This window comes from Vanellus vanellus, assembly GCF_965231255.1.
Source record: "Vanellus vanellus genome assembly, chromosome: 16".
NCBI lineage: Eukaryota > Metazoa > Chordata > Aves > Charadriiformes > Charadriidae > Vanellus > Vanellus vanellus.
Window position 1 is genome coordinate 5,679,368 of NC_138921.1, and position 13,967 is coordinate 5,693,334.

A 13,967-nucleotide genomic window follows, 5' to 3' on the forward strand; every position below is an offset into this window, starting at 1 on the left:
TACCTTGCCATGGTTATGAAGGACACAAAATTGTTGGTTTTCCTTCTCTAGCCAGATGACAGGAAGACACTGAGCTCGGGCAGCAGCTGTGTTCAGAAAAGGTTGTTAGTGGTGTAGGCAGAGCCATCTGCCTAGCAAGGCGTTTAGCTTGGGTTGCTTGTTCTAGGCCAAGATGGTAAATCGATAGCTTTGGGTTTTGTTTTTTTTTTTTTTTTTTTACAGTGTAACAAGTAAGATGTCAATGGCTAGATTTACAGTGTAAACAGGAAAATGGTGGCTAGCTTTATTGGCTTCTTGGTGTCTTAGCTGCACTAGTGAGAAAACAAAACAATATGGGGGGGGAAAAAACAGCCAAAGCAACTCATCCTGAAAGAGGTTGAAGATCTAGAAATAGAACAGTATTCTTGTCAGGCATATTTACTGTTTTTTTTTAATAGACTTTAATACCCCCTGCTGCCTAGGGCTGGTCCTCCCTTCCTTTCTCACAAACCTGTCAGTTCAGTTAAACTCTTGTTTTAACAGGCGCTTTCCTCTCTGCATGGCAGGACTTTTGGTCTGCTGTAGTTACATACAGGAAATGGAATATATACATCGTGGGGTTTTTTTTGGTAACAGATCATGCTGTGGCAATTGGTCCATTTTGTTTCTATTAATTTTCTAATCTCTTCTACTTCTCTGGAGACTCCTGTTGCCAAATGTTGTTTGAAGTGGCTGCAAAACTCCAAGACAACTGTGAAGAACAAAATAGTAAATAGTATGCTGATCATGGTTGGAATTTTCATCCATTCACCTGACAAATGATGGAGTCCCACTAGGTATGAGAGAAGCAGCCCCCCCAATGTAGTTAGTACATGCAGTTTCCTCTTAGGCTTTGTTACTAGAATTCTTTTTAGAAATGAAACCAAGGTTGTAGTTTGAGCACAGCAGTAGTGCTGACCTGAACAGTCACATTTGCTCCATCCCACCTCTGTGCTCAGTAATGCTGATGCATTGTGTAGAGATGATCAGTGAAATAGAATGAACTGCTCTGGCTTATAAAATAACACTCTTGCCAGTTATTTTTAGCGTAGCCAGCTCCTCTTGTGTTTTGCTGTGCTCCCTACAAACGCCTCTGTTACAGGACAGTGGAGAGAGACATGGACAGGAACCTAGAAAGAGCATGGAGACTGCTCGAATCCTAAAACTTCAGCTCTCCTAATGCAGCCCCTGCATTTATTGGGAAATAGTCTGACTTCTTCTCCTTACAGCTCTGTGAGGTTCATTGCTGTTTACTTGTTTGGTTTTGTTTTGGGTGTTTTTAACCTTATTTTTCATGGAAACCTTTTATCTATTTCAGTCAGCTTGCACCTCTGATCTAGTCAGTGCGAAAGCTTCTGGTGCATTTGGTGCAAAGCCACATGTACTCATGAATGTATCTACCTGCCTGTGTATTTTTATATTAAAAAAAAAAATATTTTAATTCTGAACGACCAGTCTTAAAATTTACTTTCTGCCTGTTAGACTTGCAGTGAATGAGAACGGCTAAACTTGGTGCACAATCCTGAGTAAGGAATGGAAAAGAAAACTGGAAAGGCGTTCCAGTTTTCTCTGGGATTTACGTTGCCAAGAACATCCAGTGGACTGACTGCCAACGTGAACTGAACATGGAAACCTTTTCAGCCTGCCTGGGAAAACATAGAACAGGAGAGGAATCTAAAGACACAGACCCTGTATGGAAACAGATTCCTTACTGCTCTCCTCCAAGGCAGGAGTCTGAGGGGTATTCATCCATGTTATAGGGTGTTACATTGTGCCATATGACTTAGTGGTAAACATTTAAGAGAAACAGTAAAAAAAGAAAAAAAGCAACAGGAGTTTCACTGTTTTGGGCCCTGGCCTGCCTTGTGAGTGAAGTATTTTCACACTCTTCCTTGAATGGATGGTACCTGTGGAATTCGGGCCTAACCAGAATTTCTCTGTCTTTACCTGTTGGCAGCATATTTGCAGCCAGTCATGCTGGGAACATACCTCATTCATATATGTGTGTGATTACTCACTGATGTTTAGGGCTCTAAGTGATGGTGATTAAACCTTTTAAGTGCCTTGGAGGGCATGCAGCAGTCGGTAGGACATAGGCATTGTCAGCTGTCAGAGAGAAATATTCAAGTCTTGCCTTCTGCAGTAACTACGAGTAACTTTCTTTCCTGATGTTATTTACATACAGAGTGCTTGTAGTATATCCTAAAATTTACAAATTGATGTGGAGGGAACCTGAATTTGAAAAACATGTAATCTGTTTTCTTCCTGATCACAACTGTTATCATCAGTTAGACTCTGTCTAGTTTGTGGTGTGCAATGGCTGTGCTTCCCTCCCAGTATTTCAGTTTGATTGAAACTGATCCAAGTGTCAGATGTCTTACAGAGATGGGAATTTACACCTCTGCTACTCTTCCCTTGCCGACCTCTGTGGCATGCACTGTGTCAAAGCCTGGCTGACATAGCGTGTGGATGACAGCTTGGTCTACGCTCGTTAGCATGTAGCACTCCATGGTTGCTAAGCTGGAGTTGTCTGAAGCAAAGATGAGCAGTGGGGAAGTCGTGCTGGCTGGCAGAAGGGAAACCTTTGGAATTTGTGTGCTACAGTGTGGTCTTGTCTGGTAAAAGATGGACTCTCTTGGGTTATCAGTTTAGCTTCCTGAATTTTTCTGTCGTGATAACGACTCTTTCAGTAGCCTTAATGAACTGTTCTTTCTGTCCTGTGTGAGGATGCCTTAGGCTTCCCTGATGTGGAAAATGGTCTCAGTAGTCCTGGCTTTCACATCATGCAACCTCAGTCTGCATGGGTGAATCTGTATGAACGTTAAATCTCTCCCCAGGAAAATGCCAATCAGAGCAAAATGCAACAGCATGTCTCAGTAACAGACTGCCACAAACAGACCAGACCTGTCCTCTGGTCTCTGCATGAACTCTTCATGGAATATATGGGCAGATTAAAGAACTCTGATCTTCTTTTTTAGATGTTTAATGATCTGGGTTTGACACACCTAAAAGATTAAAAGTGGACTACAGTTAATTCATCTCCTAAAGACTTAGGGACGCTGTCTGCTACAAGGAGAAAGCTCATCTGTGGTAGAAGTTTCTTGGAGGCTGGTTAACATCTAAGGTCTTGGATCCCCCAGGGGAGGGAGGGTGGAGGGAACCACCAGCTGTCTTCCTGCTTCCATATACAAGGTACATTGCTTTCTCCTTCTTCCATCTCAAAAATAAGATGCTGTTCTCAGTCTTTACATGTACGCATACACGTGCACTAACATGCGCACACATAAACACATCCTTACTGTTAAAAGAAAATGAAACATGGGGTAAAATTACATGTGACAGATACTTGTTTCTGCAGCCACTTAACATGCTGCAGAAAGATGACCTATTACAATGGGAGAGGAGAGGATGCAAACCTGAAATGGATGTGGTGATTTCAGGAAAATCTGCTGAAGTTTTGGATTCACAGAACTCCTTTTTTAGTTGCTGTATAAGCTGTAGTCATCATTCAGGTGGCCAGCTATGTATTTAGAAACCTCCCTTCCTGGGGTACTGTTCCTCTTTCGTCCTATTCCCTAAACAGTGTTTCATTGCAAGTTGTCAACATACAGGATGCTTTCAGAGCCCATTTCATGTCTGCCTGCAGAAGGGAAACTGCAGCTTGGCTGCATTGTATGAAACAGCTTGTTTAACTCTGCCTTGGGTTTGTGTGCTGATGGGTGTTTCCTGTGAATGGGCCGTGTTATGTATTTCACTGCAATTCTATTTCTGCAACCCACACTCCCAAACAGCTTGTTCAGCAGTGGTAAGCAAGATCATCCTCTGTGGAGATTTTTCTTCTTTGGCAAACGATGGGGTGCCTTGTAGGAGTCTATCAGTTAGCACTGATAATTGGATTCTCTTCATGTGCTTAATAGAGAAATACAGTTTGGGGCCATAGGCAGGCTTGGAGATAGCTTTTGTTACTTTTTGCCTTTGTGTTTTCATGCTCATCTAACACTAAAGAATGAATTTTCAAACTAATGGGATTTTTTTGGTTCTGAATGAATTGGTTTTGCATTTGAGTGAGGACTTCAGGTTACACTAAACATCTTTACATGCAGATGTACTGGTTTTGCATAGAGAAGAGATACAGAATACAAAGGAGATCGGTTTTTTTGAATCTATTTAGCACCCTAGTGGAACCTTTTCTTCATTAATCTTCGAAGAATAAAGCCATAGAGATTTGACATGGCAAATGTATCTATTTTTTTCCCTTTTGATACTTGCTCTTCGTTCTGGGACAGGCTCCTGATATCCGTAGACAGCATAATTATTGTTTGTGGATCTCAGTTTTGTGCAAAAGTGTACAAAGTATTGAGTGCACTATTTCTTGGTTTTGGAGATGATGGTTCTGAAGGTGTCAAGGAAATCAGCAAGATGCTTAGTTTTCCATCATTTAACTCTTCTGTTTTTTAGAAAGTGCTGCTGTATTCCCTAGGCAACTGCATTCACAGCCCATCCACACTGATTTACTTCTACACGTGCTCAGCACTGGGCCTGAATCCCTGATCCTTCTCTGAGTAGCTTGGCTAGTACTAAGAAATAAAATGACATGATTCTGTATTGTTTATCACCAAGCAAGTAGTAGTATGTAAAAGCTGGAGCTAAGGTTGGTATGACATATTGGTAACTTAAAGGGTACAAAACAAAAAAAAAGTTAAACAACAAAAAAAAAGGGTGTTGCAAAAAGGTAACTTATCTTCCAACCAGCCATGTTTAAGTCCCAGGAACTGACTAAGCTTCAGCGTAAAGGAAACTCAAGCAGTGTTTTGCTAATATGATGTCTTCAGTTGCAGTACAAGCTTTTAAGTATACCCACCCCTGAACTACCATGCATGTATCCTTTCAGTTCGGTTTTCTGTGCCATGAACTAGATCAGAGAGCTGATCCAGCTTAGAAGAGAGGTGTCAAAGATATTTTTCTTTGAGCTGGCTGAGTTCTTTATCTGGACCATAGACATATGTGGGGTTGCAGAACAAGGGGGATAAGAGGGGAAAGGGTCATGCAGTGGTTTATGGCTTGGTGGGGGAAACCTTAAACCCCTATTGCTGCCAAGACAATGCATTGTCAAACTATGGCCTCACACATTCCCTGGCATAGAAACACACAGTCAGAGGATGCAAACTGCCTGAGCTCTCTTCTGCTATGCAGCTGCGGGAATGTTTTTGGAGTGAGTACAGACATTACAAACTTGCGCTAACCTTGGTACTATTTACAATGGAGCCACAGTGATGTGGGGCTTTGGCATGAGGTGCAACTCCCCCTCCCCCTCCAAGATTCTAGATATTTACTTAGGCAGGCAGGTCTGAGCTGCTGTGGCTTCACTGCTCTTTTAGCAGGATTAGCTGGAGCACAGCTAGGTTGGAAGCTTCTCTGCATGCTGCTGTTAAGCCTCTCAAGCAGCTATGGATGTTGTGATGCTGTGAAAGTATGACATGTGCATTTGAACCATTGTGTGGCCCTGGATTAGGCACAGCTAATCTTTCTTTTTACTTAGAAGTTAATTTCTTTTTCCCTTCCTGCTTTCAAGTTAGATCTATGACTTGATTTCATATTTCCAAAGAATGAATGTGGCACCCAGCAGGAAGGGTGTAGGCAACAGGACAAGGGAACAGTGTCGCTGTGCTGTCTCTTGAGTGCCAGTGAATTTGTAATTAACTCTTAAATTTGTTAGATTCTTCCTTACCTCCCAGCCAAGTGAAATTTGAGGCAGTGAGGGAGAGGAGCAGTTTAGAAGAAGGAAGGAACAGGAAAGTAAAGAAAAGGAATACGAAGTTTGACAAAACCAAAAGAAAATGAAAAGGGGACAGAGATCAGTAGGGAGGTGAGAGGATGGAAGCAGTAGCTGAGGAGGGGGGCAGTGGGAACAGACTCTCAAAACCTGGAGCAAAGCAAGACCAGGGAGGCCACTGCAGTCAGAACCAAGTTTAGAAGTAAATGCTTGAGGTATTTAGCAGAATATGTGAATTGATGATGAGCCATCGTAGCCTCATGTAGTTCATTGCACCTGAAGATGGTGCTGGTGCAGGAGAGGGGTACTTTAAGAAAATGTTAGTGGTAGCAATAACTACTCTTAGGGCTGAGAGGGCTCATTTCTGTAAGCCACAGCTGCTGCTCTTCCCTATGGGATTACCCAAAGAGGAGGAGAAAGGGGGCCTGCTACTGAGGTAAGAGAAGCATGACACACATGGAGTAGTATCCTCCATATCACTCTCTGGTGCTGTCTCAATACAACATGTCTGAGCTCATCATCCTTGTATGCCTGCCCTTTTTCCTTAGCTGTCCCTTGTCAGCAGTTGTCTGTTGTTCCTGTGTTTCACCTTTCTCTGGCTTTGATGGCTTGGTTACCAATGACTTGCGGTCTGGCCCTAAAAGAAGAGTAAGAACCCTCTTAATGCTCACCCTGCCTGAGACACTGGCTAAGAAACCAAGCACTCTTGCTTGGCCCCAGCTGCTGTCTCCACTTGCCATTTACAATAGCAGCACCCAGAGCAGCTGGAAGTGTCTGAGCAGGTGAGCTCCTGACTCTAATTTCTTTCCTTTAGTTTTTTTTGCTGCCAGGTAGAGCCTGAACAGCCTGCGCAGCGTTGTGCTGGGTTTAGGAGATCTGAATAACCTAGTTTCCCTAGCAACAGTAGTCTCTTTAATCACAGAGATACAAGTCAGCCTCTGTTATTAGTGTTAAGACTTGCGCAGTGTATCTGGCTATGGTAATACTTTGCTTCTGTTGGAAAAAATGGTAGAATAAAAGCAAGAAGGTCCTTCTGCCTTGGAGGTAATTAAAATCTCCATAGGTGGATTTCGGTGATGTATGCAGCAATAATAGAAAGAAGATGGATTATAACTACTTCTAAGCTTTTTAATGTGTGAAGGATCCCTGGGGGATCCAGAAATAAAGTTTTAAATTCTGCGTGGAGCTTTCTACGCACAGATCTCATGGCAGTCTGTGACACTGATAGTTTCATTCCTTGTTGAGATGTGTTATTTTCATTTTTATGCATAGGGAGACAAAGTGACTCAAAGGTAGACTGAATCTTGTTGCAAGGCTAGGAATAAATCTCCTCTTCTGAGCCCAAGTCCTCCACCTGCCCTTTCCTTCAGTTTCAGATAAAGGTTTCCCTGTGCAGTAGGAGACAACATGTTATGGAAGGTAGCAGTGTGAAGCCTGCTTTTTAGCAGGAGAAAGTGAGGAAAGTGAAAATACTGTGATTCACTGCAAGCCTTTCTGCTAATATATTTTAGTCTGCATTCACTCCCCCATTAACAGAAGTGGAGCAAACTATAAATTTTGAAAGTGAGCATTGGGAGTGAAGGAAATATTCCTGCCTTAGTTTTTGCACAGCAACATGGTCTTGTCACTGCATGTGTGCAGGAGAAACTGGTTTGGATAACAGTAGTTTGAAGAAACTTTGGAAGGAAAAAGAACTCTTGCTTGATCAAAGGCATGAAACATACATAAGTGCCCAGTACTGATGTTCCTTCTTGGATAATACCAGTGTTAAACTGTCAGTAATGTCTTGCAAGCTGCTTGGGTTAGAAAGTTGCATAAGGGACAGCTGAATGGAAAACAGCTATCTGCTGAAGTTAGTAAGGTTTTAGGGTTTGTTTTGCTGTGTTCTTTAATATGGCATAAATAGTGCAGAGAGGCAAGGAGACACCCATTCTCCTTCCTATTTATAATTCTGGTTTCTGGAGTCAAACTAGTTCCTTAACCTTCTGGCCAAACTGCACACCATCCATCTTATGTGTGAGGAGGGTATTTTTACTTTTTCTTTTCGGTGTTTCCTTGCCTGTTTGGGTGGTGCAAGGGTGGTGTCCGTGCTGTCTTCTCTTCCGCATTCTTTTAGCCAAAGAGCTTTTGAAAATTCCAGCATAAGATCTGTTTGGCTTGTAGGTGTTGTAGACATCATCCAACTTTGGGATATCTAAAAGTCTCTTTTGTTTGTGATTGAGCATCCTTATTTCAGCAACACCCTTTCAAGCTTCCGTTTACCAAATTAACTTAATAGGGTGTTTTCTGAATGGTTAGGGAGCTCTTCAAACCTCTAAAATCTAGATAATAGTCCCTTCCAGAGAACATGTGCCCTCCTGCCCTCCCCCCTTTTTTCTCCCCCTTTTCTGTGGTCTTGCACAATCTAATGTGTCTTTTGAGGAACTCGGAGAGATTGAGCACAAGGTAATACTACGAGCCGGTGGCTGACATAAAACTCACTGAGCTTTTAAAAATAATATTGCCCTGGTCCTTCAGCAACCTAAAAGCCTCGTATACAGCTGTTATTTAGCTGGGTGGTATTTGGTATGAACTGAGACAGAGGCTCACTTCTACAGTGAGTTTATTGTTGGATTTTCAGTATATTATTTGCGTAAACTCCCTAGACCAGCTCTCCCTCCTGAATAAGCCACACGGATCAAGTTTTATTCTGTTCCACACAAAGTTCACATCCTTTACTGGAATGAGTCATGCTTTAACTGAGTTTACTGTGAGGGAGGAAAGTGGGCTTTAAAATGTTACTCCTCCACCCTGCCTTAGTGATGTATAACGGGATTATTAGTATGCTTGGCAGCTGCTGCTTATTATTTTCACAGAACCTGGATATTTGTGAAAACAAGTAAAAATTGGTTCTACTTGTGTTCAAGTGTGAATTTAATGCATAATTTTAAACTTAGAAGACAAAAAAGCTCTTCTTTTTTTTTTTTTTTTTTTGTGGCTTTGTCTTCCGTAAGGCTTGCCTGCTTTTGTTAAAGTGGATCTAGCTTATCTCCCTGTGGTTATTTCTCAGTTTTGGGAGAAGAGTGGCATTTTGTGACTTGTAACTGGAAGAGCAGGAGGAATTCTACCATTTTATCTTCAGTGGCCCACGTGTGGCTATTGCGTTACACACAGAACACTTCTGGGCATTGAAGGCCCATGTAATTCATATGTAAGATTGTCTCCAGCCTCTGTCGGGCAGGATGTATGTGAAGTGGTGCCACTGCAGAAAGCAAATTTTGGTCCTCTGTGTATATTTCTTTGTGCGGAGAGGTAAAAGACCTTTTAACCTATGGTAGAGGGAGCTGCTCAGTGTGTGTCCTTCGTAGAGACTATTTCTGCAAAAATCTCTACACAGCTACTAAAGATACCAGAACCAATTTTATTACTCATCATTCCTGCAGGAGTTCATTGGTATCTCATGCAGTAATGGTCAGTTTGACTCTTCATACCACCCTCCTTTTTTGTTTGGTTTTTGGTTGTGTTTTTTTGGGGGGGGAGCAAGGTGGGGGGAACAAGGTAGGGGGAGGTAGGAGGGAGCAGGGTGGCGATTTGTTCATTTGTTTAAGGAGTTAGTCTCAAAACTGAGGAGGAGAGGCAGCCAACAGAAGAGAGCCACTTAAGATTTTATTTTTGGCAGTAGGCTGGTTCACTTGACATGTAAGACCTTTCTTTCCTAGTCCTATTATTCCTGAGAGGTCTGGAAAGAGTTATGTTTCTCCTCTGAGCTTATGTACTATCGATGATTGCTAACATGGCAGGGGCATCATCTGTTCTTGTTCTACAGAAAAAACAGGGTCTGTTACCCTAACCCACTACCTTCCTAGACCCAGATTGCATAACTTCTGTGGAGCCTCCAAAAGGATTTATTTTGATGCTAATGCTTTTGAAGGAAAACTTGAGTGAAGGATCTGTAATTAAATGAACACCGATGTTAGATATTAGAAAGGACTTTACCTTTTAGGACTTGGAATGAGTGACGTGAATGTTTGGTGACAACATGAGTTTAATTAATTTTACACCTCCACTTGATCTATATTTAACTATCACTGACTCTGGGTTTACTGATAAGTAATCATAATATCTGGGAGGCAGACAGTGCCTTGGTTGACCAGCCTGTCTCCTGTCCAGCTTGACTCTGACCAGACAGATTTTTCTCCCGTGTTTTACAGATGCTTCATTCAGTGGCACGCCACCTAGCTATGCGTATGATGCAGACCGTGCTGAAGAACAGAGGCGACATCATGATATGATGCCCTATATTGATGACTCGCCATCATCCTCACCCCATCTCAGTTCCAAGAGTCGGGGCAGCCGAGACACTCTATCTTCAGGGTCTCTGGAATCTACAAAATCAGTGAGTCCTTTCCTGCCTTTTTGAAGTCAGCCAAGCCTTGTAGGTTTGCAAGGGGTAGATAATGGGGAGCAAAGACAGGGACTACCAGCACTGTAGGACAGATCACCTGACATAATATAGCAGTGCCTGATTGATATTGTATATTTAAAGCTAAATTGAGGCTTCTAGATGATGCTAAGCCTAAAGTTCAGGGATGAGTGGTGTGTGTATGATTTTTAAGCCTAAGTTTTTCCCCCTTTGTGAATTTTAGTGGAGAGATTTGGTGATTAATTGCTGTTGAGAGGGTCTCTAAATACCAGATAATTTGGAAAGAAGACTCTGGAACAAAACATCTTACATTATGATGTGCATGTAGGTTGTCATTGCCTTTCACAATGGCAAGAGTTATTTTCGGATAGGTTAAAGGCTTTGATAAAGCACCTAGGATATAAGATCTGTTTCCTTCACCCTGTGAAAATGGAATAAGAGGAATTAATACTGCCAGCTCTGAAGTGTAGTGACTTTGGGTGGGAGATGGCCACTTCTTATAACGGATTTGACTATTCACAAAATAGTTAGCTAAATAATCAAATATGGTAGATAGATAAAAAGTTCAGAAGAGACCACCTTGCCTGACCTGCGGTTTGATGTAGACCTTCAGGCTAACTTGCTTGATTTTTGCTTCAGGTTCAGTAGCATGGCTATAGCTTGGAACTTGAGGAAAATTTCTATTTTTGTTTTTACAATAGTCTTGGTAGAGAGTCTGCTGCTTGCCTTGGTGAATAACTCTTGACTCTGTCTTCACAGCCAAAAATGTCTTAGTTTCAACTTGAATTAATCTGTTTGACTTTCAACCTTTGTCTCTTTATCCTTTTGCTTCCCGGATTGTAGAGCACTTCAATCCCAAGTCGCTGTTTCCCCGAATATCTTTGTCTTCTGCAAACTTTTGGTTTCCCCAAGTCATTCACAAAAATGCTTAATAGCACAAAGACAACTGTCACTTCCTTCCTACTGTATTTCTAAGAAAGTGTAGCCAAACAACCTTGAATTCCCACATTGTAAACGACACTTTGAAATCTGTCATTTAAGTGGTTTAACTTGTGTTGGCTTTATACTGTTCTGCCCTATTAATTAAGGTGTTATGGGAGAAGATGGATATTTTACAGATATCATTGTACATGTAAATCCATACCATCAGCTTTATCAGACAGTTTTATTTGTCTTGCATCAAAATGATTTCAAGGGTCTGACAAGTTGCACAAACCATTGCTGCTTAGCATTCATAAAATACATTCTTCTATTCCTCTCCATTGGTTTGTGCCATATCATATGCTTCCTTACTTTTTCTAGGATGCATGTTAGATTAAGAAGCCTACTTGAGACAGAGTTCTTGTTCTTTTTCATTTATAAAAATGCATTGTCAAGATCTCTTAAAGCATTATCAAGTACATATATTGTTGATGTTTGCTTAATTTTATTTTACTGTAAAGTATGGAATCTAGTTAGCTGCTTGTGCTTTAGTCTGTTAATTCTGAGATTTTTTTTTTTTATCTCTCAAGATGAGAATTCTTGTGATATGTAAGAGGCTTTTGAATGAAGAAATGATCATTAGTAAATTCAAGAGCTCCAAGAACATTTTAATATTGGCTTGAGATTTCCAGGTTATGTTTCTCAGGATGAAGGAAAAATACTATGACTACATGTGGCTGAGAGTTATCTTCAAAGAACCAGTTGTCATAGTGCCTGTGACTGGAGGCCTGGAAGAGACACTGCCTAATATTTAATCTTGTTGTTAATATTTGTTTGAATATTGCCTCATAAACGTTTAACAGTAGCTAATTTCAAAGTGGCCTTAATAATGCTAGAAGGCTGCCTTTTTAAAAATAATTTTTAACAAAAATGGCTACTTTATTCTCTCTGACTATAAAACGATGTTTTATGGCTTCCAAAAGGAAGAGACTAACTTATGTATGGTTGCAGTATTTCCCATCAAGTTAAACTTCCTGTCATTGTGAGCTGTTAGATGGCTTTTACTGTAGTTATGTTTTCTGCTGTAGTGGAAAAGACATCAGTAACAAAATTAAGTGTCAAACACGCTGTGCTGAGCCAAGCACATAAAATGTGTTGGACCAGAAATACCAGGATGTATGTCTCTTCTATTTGCTTTTTCACTAGACTTGATTAGCAGAAAACATTTTTTGTTTACATGTGTTTGCTTTTACAGTTGTCTCCTTGCTCTTTTAGTCCTTTCTTAGTGCCTGCAATTACTTCTGAAAATTTTAGTTTATCTTTGTTACCAGTCTAGAAATCAAGTTAACTGTATGTAACAACACAACACATGCACTATATACACCACTTCGTCAAAATACTAAGATTGTGAAGTCACTCAGAAGTTAAGAAATGACTAAGGTTATCCAGCCTTGCCTTGTGCCTGTAGCCTTGTCTTGAATCTTTATGATAACTTTCAATTATGCAATCATTTTCTATTTTTTCTATAGGGCTCCTGCATTGTTCGGTGTAGATAGTGAATGATACTTACTGGATTCAATATTTTACCTGTAGAGCTATGTGTACACCTTATTTGCAGGATACTGTGCAAACTCTGCGCTGAGTACAAAAGTACTCATTTCCTTTTGGCGTGACCATTAACTCCAAATACAGTTGGAATGCTACACAGGTCTTAATTATCCTTGCAATGCCTGTGAGATAAGAGGATGGTATGTTCACTAACCACAGGTAATCAAAGCAGACAGATTATAGGAAAAGCGTCTGCTAATTTCAGGTACTTAATGTGAGATGCAAAAGCGGGTTCTGACTTCTAATGCAGTTTTCTTCACATTTGAAGTAAAATCCCTTTAATTTCACTTGCAACCAAGAGTTAACAACATTGTAGTCAGGCACCCAGAGAATGGAAAACATTGCAAACAATGATTTATTTTTTTTTTAATGTAATTCTAAGTAATTTGCTAAGGCACAAACATAGCAGTGTTCTGGTGTGATGTTCATCTGCCTTATCCATTAAGACCAGCCTTACTCTTGGAGACTAGGTTGTTGCTCTCTGGATATTGGGGGTGTTTTGCTTTGACTTATTTTCTAGGCTTGCTCTGGGCTTTGTATTTTTCTGCTGAGTGTTTGACTAAGTCCTTCCATATCCTTACAGCAGCTATAGCCTTTGGTTGGATAGCATATCAGAGTTCCACCTGGTCTACCCAACCACCATAGAGGAAGTGCAGAGTGACAAAAGCAGTGTCTCCTTCTAAAAGAGAATGAAGGGAAATCTCCTGGACTACTTGCGGAGGGGCTTTGTGTTGTTCCCTCAGTGTGTAGGGTGACCAACTCCCAGCACCTCATGTTCTTTGTTCCAGGTTTATGGTGTTCTACACCTTGTCATTTGGGATCTGTTTTCCAATCCGCCCTACTACCTGCATCATATCAGCAGACTAAAAGATGCTGGGTGGTCTGCCTCCAAACTATACCACTACAGCCACCTCTTATGTGTTCATATTCCACCTGCTATGTGTCCATTGCACAATCATCTGTTGCTATCCAAGGAGGGTGACAAGAGGTGTACCAGCATTAGTTTTTTCTGTGACCCAGAGAGGACATAATCATCATCTGCATTTGTAGTGTGGATCTCAGCATCCCCTGACTCGTCATTTCTGTGGTTAGGATGCCTTAACAAATGTTTGCATTGAGCAAGCTAGGTCGTACCCCCTCTTCTGGCTCTTCCAGAATCTCGTGCTGAGCTGCTGACGCATGTGCTGGCATAAAGCCAACGCTTTTGCCAAACTTTGACTGTTGCTCTGAAGCAAGCCTACAGGG

The 13,967-nt window shown here is 41.2% G+C and overlaps 1 protein-coding gene across 2 annotated transcripts in view; it reads left to right on the forward strand.

Annotated features, from left to right (window-relative positions):
- BCR (BCR activator of RhoGEF and GTPase) overlaps window positions 1-13,967 on the forward strand; it is a gene marked incomplete at its 5' end in the record, with an annotated part of 101,533 nt that overhangs the window by 42,165 nt on the left and 45,401 nt on the right. For both annotated transcript variants that reach the window (XM_082491391.1, XM_082491390.1), the window contains one exon: window positions 9,982-10,166. In XM_082491391.1, coding sequence (XP_082347517.1) covers window positions 9,982-10,166 — 185 coding nt within the window. The remainder of the gene's footprint in view (window positions 1-9,981; window positions 10,167-13,967) is intronic.